The 7,590-nt window shown below is 42.2% G+C and overlaps 1 protein-coding gene across 7 annotated transcripts in view; it reads left to right on the top strand.

Annotated features, from left to right (window-relative positions):
• LOC122630282 (latrophilin Cirl-like) overlaps positions 1 to 5,823 on the top strand; it is a 247,514-nt gene extending 241,691 nt beyond the window's left edge. For 6 of the 7 annotated variants that reach the window (XM_043814623.1, XM_043814624.1, XM_043814628.1 and 3 more), the window contains 2 exons: positions 2,654 to 2,851; positions 3,630 to 5,823. In XM_043814623.1, coding sequence (XP_043670558.1) covers positions 2,654 to 2,851; positions 3,630 to 4,484 — 1,053 coding nt within the window. In that variant the 3' untranslated portion in view covers positions 4,485 to 5,823. The remainder of the gene's footprint in view (positions 1 to 2,653; positions 2,852 to 3,629) is intronic. The other variant, XM_043814630.1, reaches the window with a different exon arrangement.
• The last annotated feature ends 1,767 nt before the right edge of the window (positions 5,824 to 7,590 follow it).

Consider the following 7,590-nt stretch of genomic DNA (forward strand, 5'->3'; position numbering starts at 1 on the left):
CTCGCCTATCGACTCTCTCAAATACATATGCTCTCGAACACGTACCAACGATATACTTGAAAATTACGTTGTCGATAAGTACAAGCTATGTTGAATATTCAAAATTGTTGTTGTTGTTGTTGTTGTACCATCATAGAAGATAAATCCTAAAATAAATAGATGCTCAATAATGTTTGCCTTTCGATTAACAAAAATGAATTCGAAATATGAGTTTTCAATGGTAATGAAAGAGAGAAAAAGAGAGAAAGAAAAAAAGAAAGAGATATATATATAAAAAGAGAGAGAAAGAGAAAGAGAGAGAGAGAGAGAGAAAGCGAGAACATTCACGGACTTGACTTTGCAGAGCTGTAAACACGCGAACGTACTATTTGCAAGGCCTCCTACTTACTAACAGTGGTGATTTTCGTGCTTCTTATCTGGCTCGGGGTTTGGTGTAACGCGGTTGCTGGTTACTTTGCCTCCTTTTCCAACCTACCAATCGTCCCTCTTTGCCTCGTCCTCTCAAGAACAACCCCATACCTCTATATGCAACCTTGCCTGACAAAGCGTGCGCTCGCACGCGATTTGTCATTTATTTCAGACGCTTCAGCTCTCGGAGGCCCCCACGGCTACGAAGGAATTCGAAAGCGTACGTTCGTCTAGACGTCCCGCGTATCTCTACTTGATTTACGATCGTCCATCTTCGCGGCGATTTAGCGCTTTAGCTTTTACTCGTTGACCTATTTACGACTCGCCGTGCCCTTCAAATTTTCGCGTTATTTTACGCGAAATATAATAAAAAAGAAATAATTCGAAGAGTGTTAAAAAAGTATGATACTTGAGTTTGGTAATACGGATTACTCGTTTGCTCCCATTCGTCTCATTACTCGCATGAGCGGTGTAAATAAAAGATTAGCAGTAATTGTCTCTTATCATATTCTCACTTTGATATCTACGAAAGGTGTTCTACGTGCTCACCTTTTCATTTCCACGCACGCTTTACATCCTTGTGTCACGCAGCGAGGTAGATCACTCGGAAGATCAAAACAAAAATTCCCTTGTAACTTTGACGAGATTGATTTTTTCTATTCGTGTTAACGAGCAGTTTTAATTCGACTTAAAAATTACAAAGGCTCGACTGGACGTACCTTGAAACTTTATTCAATTAAACCTTTAATTTAATTTCAACTTCTTTCTAAAGTCAAATACCTTTTTAACACTCTGAATGGATAAATCGAGCACGCGTATCATGAAAACAAAAAATTAAGAATCCAAAGAGAATCCTTCCCTTTTTTTTATTTTTGTTTTCTTCTATCGGCATGCTTCGCAGAGTGAAAGCTCGTGCGTTTTGGAAAGATTCGTAATGTTCGGAAAGTAGCGGACACGCGATATCAAGATTATCGGAGAGTAGACGGAAGGAAAGTCATAAGGTTCTTTTCGTTTTCTGCCAGCGCAGCGATAGAGTCGACGATGCTGCTGCTTTCCTTCGTAAAAATCGATCGATCTTTACGACGCGATAACCTTGACGAACGGTTTCCGTAATCCGCTCGGCCGCCGTTCAGATAAACCCAGAACGCATTACGTTTTCTAACGTATGTTCGCTTCGCTTCCAACGAGGTACTCGCTCTCGATTCGATTTATGGACGACGAAGACGCGACCAGACTTGCCTTGCTTTTAGGTCGCGTGCGCGCGCTCGTCCGCACGATCGATCGATACCGCGATTATAAACGAAGAGAAACAAAACAAAAAATTAAAAAATTACGAAAAGATAATTCTTTCGATGTGCGTTTCATCGATCGTTTGACGCCAAATACGCCTGATCTTGCCTAATCTAGATGCAAACGCGACCGAGCACTTTACTTTTTGGCTTCTCGCGAACAAAAAAAAAAAATAACGATGCATCGTTACGAGTGTTTTCACGAAGAACGTCAACCCCTCGATTTCGTGTTATTGTTGATAACGAAATCACTTGGTCGCATGATTTTTCACATATCATAAATTGAAATAAGGTAAGTTGTAGAAAAGAAGAATGTAAGGGGAATGTAACGTTATTAGAGGGGTTGATCGTGATGATAAAAAAATAAAATAAGAAGCTTCTTCGCTTGTTACAACGAAAGAAACGTATTCTCTGTTGTCGATAAAAAGGAAGAGAAAAAAAATTACGTCAGCTCTAGAATATATAGATTCGCACAATACGCACAACGCATAATTACGGTTATAATTTTCTGCTATTATCGCTGATTGATTTCTCACCAAGGCGTTTAATCCTTCCTCGACGTAAAACACAAACTTTGGGAATGGCCGCGAATCAGGTGGTTCACACGACGATCTCCGAGGCATTCGTTTTCCCATGTTATCGAAAAGTAAAAACGGCGTATTCGTCGAAATAAATTCTCGGGCTGATTTTGTTCGTCATTTTTTGAAAGAAGGTCCGAGGAACCTTCCAAAGGAACGAGCTGTCTTCGGAGATCCATACGATCCTTCGTTCACCTCACTGACTTCTCTATAAAAGGTTTTGTCGATTTTAACATGTTCTACGAATAGAAATGAAAAACGAATTTAGAAAGAAGAGAGAGAGAGAGAGAGAGAGAGAGAGAGAGAGAGAGAGAGAAAGAGAGAGAGAGTAGAGGTAAACGGAGGATTAACAGCCACGACCAATGCTTGATTTTCCAGTACTTGGTATCCGGTCGAAGCTGGGCGATAGTCGATAGGCAGCCGGCAGTCGCTGTGCCAAGTGAATCCTCTGGCACAGAGGCTCACATCGTGGCCACCCTGCCGTACGCCCGTCACGCATTCTTACCCTCAGCTCCTAATATCCCCAAATCTGCCACCGCCACTTGGGGCCACCTTAACAAAAACCTCATGTGGAAGGTAACTAACTCGGCGGTTAGCTCGCAAGCGCTATTTAACGCTATTCTCTCGTCGCTATTCTAGTCGCTACTTTTTCATACAAAAAAAAAACACCATTTTTCTTTGTTTCCTTTATTCTTCTCTTTGTTTTCCATCGACATATGTATAAACTCGATTGCGCCGTCCCACAATAAAGATAATCGTATTTTTAACACCCGTTGATACATAAATGTAATTATATATTTTGCTAAAGAATTGTTTGATTCGAGTCTTTATATTTTAGAGTTATAAAGAGATTTAACGTGGGACACGCAGTCCATGCTACATATCAATGCTTTTTCTTTCTCTTTAGCATTTTCTTACGATCGTCGAATTAATTGTCTAACTTTTGGCTAGATCGCCCTCTCGTGCATGGTGTGTGCTTCTCTCGTTTAATTGTCAAAAAGGCACGATGTTTACGCGAGATAAAAATGCCTCGGTCATCGCAGATTTGTTTTTTTTTTCTATCATCCCTGATTAGAATAAGATTAGAAACGAGTTACGCACTCAATGATTCGAGAAAATGTGAACAATTTTTTCTCGGCTTTTCCCCTTACACAGTGCATGCGCAGCCACGACCGTTTCCCTCGACTCGCGACATCCAAATTCAAAATTGCCGTGTTTTTTCTATTGGCGAAATAAAAAATCGTCATATCCTGTTGAAAGACAAAACGGCACGTTAATTCCCTTAGAAAGCAAAATCATTTTCAATCCAATTTAAGAAAAATATCTAATGGATCAACTTTTATTCCACCCACAGAACATTTCTTTTAAATCGTACTCCCGGGACTCTGGACACGGTGGATCCGAACAGGAAGACTCACCGAGGACACACAACACTTTAACTCTAGGCCACTCGGGTCGAAATCGAGATCGAGATCGAAACCGTATTATCGGCTCGAACGATGGCAGCGAGACGATGAGCGGTGGAAGGGCAGCAACGACAGCGGCAACGACTTCGGTGGGAACTGGACGACGAGCTGCCATGCCATATAATCATACTTACACGGAAATCGTTGATGGTAGAAACGGTGGAAATGGTATGCATCATCAGATGCATGCTCATCACGGTCAACATGTACACCTTCCAGCGCATCGCGGAGTTGGCAGCGTTGGTGGCTTAACAAACGAAGATGATCCTGTCTACGAGGAAATCGAACGAGGTGGCGCCGGTGGAGCTGTCGGAGAGATCCAAGTGTCAGACATGTCCGACGAGGATGGTCGACGGCAAAGCGACATGAGCAGACAATCTTCGAGAAGCTACGGTGACCATAGGCCACTGATTCCATACTCACCTGCTAACGATCGTAACCTGCTCCATTACGGACAAACGATGAGCGATCGTGTTGGAAACACTCATTACGATCCAACGGAATATGGTCCAACCGTTGAAAGGACCTTAAACGCCTGCTGGGAGAAACTACGAAGGCAACAAGCGAGGTACGAGCTCGGTGAACTGCCGCGACTCCCTGCAGGTTATGGATTACCACCTCAACAGGATCACACAAGAACCGTTGCTGTTCTCGACGGCCATACCGTTGTCTGCCATCTTCAACCCCAAACGGACATGTATACGGGACGTGGAATGCCACCACCTTCTTACAGCGAGTGTTAGGTCAAGGCTGGATCGTCTCGTCCTCCATCTCGTCCACCATCCCCACATTTTGGGGTAGGAGGACTCTGTTCCTCTCGTAGGACTCGCCCTTCGACTCCGATCTCTCTCTGATTCCACTGTAGCTAAGCATGACGTGTCTCTTTCTCTCTCTCTCTCTCTCTCTCTCTCTCTCTCTCTCTCACTCTCTCATTTCCACTCTCACTCTCTTTCAGATTTGTCAGAAAGAGATTTTCTTTTAACAAAAAGACTTTTCTTTCCTATGAATGAAAGCAGTTGAACGGGGAGAGAGACGAACAAAGGCCAGGATTTCGGAGAAGAATTATAAAAATGAGAAACGGACGATGACGGTCCTTCCAAGAAGAAACACGAAAAAAACGAAAGGCTAGAACGATATTACTTCGCTTTTTAGCGCGTTAAAGCCACACGAGTCGATCGGCGAACCTACGCGATGGTTCGTGTACAACTAAACGATCGACATTCTGCGCCGAAAGATTCCTTCCTTGCTCTTCGCGTACTAATCACAGTGTGTGTGATCCTTGCGAAAAAAAAAAAAGTAATAAATATTGTGTAGAGAGCGAGACGATCGCGTCGGCGATACGTTATTTTTCTTTTTTCTTTTGTATAATAGACATATCGCGACACGTACTCCTCGTCCACGAACTGGAACTTTTGTAAGTCATTGTTTTAAGTAACCTTGTTCTTTCTTTCCTTTCGTCCTTTGTGTATAATATAGACTCTCGTTGAACGGATAGCTTAGGATAGCGACATATCGGAAATTTTAGAAGGTGTGGCACGTGATTGTATCGATCGCATTTGAAAATCGCGTTACAAAGGAGAGCAACTGCCTGTGAGAGAGAGAAAGAAAGAAAGAAAGAAAGAGAAACAGAGTGAGAGAGAGAGAGAGAGAGAGAGAGAGAGAATTTTAGGGGGGTTTTGGGCGGGAGGAGAGGCAGAGTGAATTCTCGATCGCGACGCGTCAAAGTTTCCTCGTAGAAATAATCGGGCGCGCATTTCTTTCGCCATTTTCTTTGACCATCCACGTACTTTTTCAATACGAGTGCGTCGGCCATTTTGAGTTAAAGAAAATATACCGGGAATTCAATTTTATTCTCCGAAAAAAGAAGAACCCAATACTTTTACGAACGTTTACTCAATGAGAAAGCAAATGAAATTTCCTAATAATAATATTAATTCAAAATGAAGAAGAAATCGTAATCGTACAGTCGTAAGTACCTTTGTCGGTCGTCCCAACCATAACTCCTCATTGTACATTGCTTTTGAAATGTTACGTTTTAGTCCCAGAATGTTATTTTTATAAATAAAAAAAGGTATATATATATATGTATGTATATGTATGTATACAATAACACGATGTTCTTGAACGAAATGGAAGAAAGACGGGGGTGGGTGTGTGCGAGTATATACGCGTGCGAGTGTATGTATATGGGTGTGTGTACGTGTGTGTGTATGTAAGTGAGAGAGAAAGAGAGAAAGAGAGAGAGAGAGAGAGAGCCTGTGTGTATGTATGTGTATGTTTGCATTTGCGTACGATCGAACACATGGGCAGGTAGTGCGCGTATGTAGGCGATATAAAAGCGATTTTCCAAGCGAAGCGGAGAATTCGCGAATGAAACTTAGTCACTGTTTTTTACTATTTTTTAAAGAAAACGTAAGTGTCGTAAAAACGTAATAATACGTATAAAACTAAGGGACGATGCCGAACGCGCGCGCGCGCGCGCGCTCGCTATTTATTTTTTATCACCGCTCGTAAAGGCGTTTCTCGGTTAAAATACGCGCGACACAGCCGACGCAGGATCGTCGACCGACGATCGGAAGGTCCTAACTCTTTCTCGTGATATAAGCAAGCAGGTCTCGTCGAGTTCCTCTCTCCTTCCTATCGTCGAGTCGCGACGACAAACTTTTCTCGCCATTTTTCGCGATCGACGCGAAAGAGAGCGTCTATAAAGATGATGTTCGAGACGAGTATCGAACGAATCGTACGTACTATACTAATGGATGATAATAATAATAATGAACATGTCTAATATCGATCGATGCTCGCCTCAGAAATAACACGGATAGCATCGCCGTCGCCGTGGCTTTATTTATTTCTCGCTCGATCGACCGTTCGACCGTTCGTCAAGAAAAAAGAAAAAGAAAAAAAGAAAAAGAAAAAAGATGTAAAGTGGACGCGTTTAGAAGAAAATCGGCGTAAAAGCGATTAGTCGCGTTTAAGGGTACCACTGCTGTCTATTAAAATGCAAGAAAAGTAAAATGCACGAGCGAGATCTCGTGTATGTGTGTTTGTGCGTGTACGTGCGTCTGTCTGTCTGTCTGTCCGTCTGTCTGTCTGTGCGTAAGTAACGTATGCGTGAGAGAAGAACGAGGAATATGTGCGTGCGTACGTTTCTATCCCTTTTAATATTTCGAATGTTCGTTCTGGCGGTATATGAAGAAGAAAAAAAAATCTTAGCAATCGATCGATTCGTCTTGTCTTTTATATTGTACTACAATTCGACGGCATCGATACAGCAATAATCGTTGCTGCCTCACGATACGGATGATGATGGATTATTAAAGGGAAGCCATTGTCGATTCATGCGAATCGCGACATTTTTATAGTGATTAAGGTCCCCCTCCGCGTAGTCCTTGTATCCTTTTTTTGGATTTCGAACGAAATTACCAATGGATTCTTCGATGTTTATGGTCCATAGACGCAACTAGCTTTTCACATCGAACGATTCGTTCTCTCTTCTTTTTCGCTTTCTGTCTCTGAAAATTCTGAAGACTTCGTTCCTGTCGCAAAGAAAATAAGGACAAACAAGAAAAGAAGAAACGAAGATACGTAAATATTCGATGTAAAAAGAAAATTGTGACTATGGACCGACAGATCGCGAAGCGTGGAAAACTAGTTATAATTTTCTACGATCGAACCGTATAGATCTTATCGACATAATAATACATATTGCCAGATAATCTTTAAGGCACCCACATTCCATCCGTTAACGTGTCGTAAATCGAAAACCGAGGGATACAAATGCAACAAAAAGGAATAAGCAAAAAGAGAGAGAGAGAGAGAGCGCGAGAGAGAGAGAGAGAGAGAGAG

This window comes from Vespula pensylvanica, chromosome 6 (genome assembly GCF_014466175.1).
Source record: "Vespula pensylvanica isolate Volc-1 chromosome 6, ASM1446617v1, whole genome shotgun sequence".
Taxonomy (NCBI): Eukaryota; Metazoa; Arthropoda; class Insecta; order Hymenoptera; family Vespidae; genus Vespula; species Vespula pensylvanica.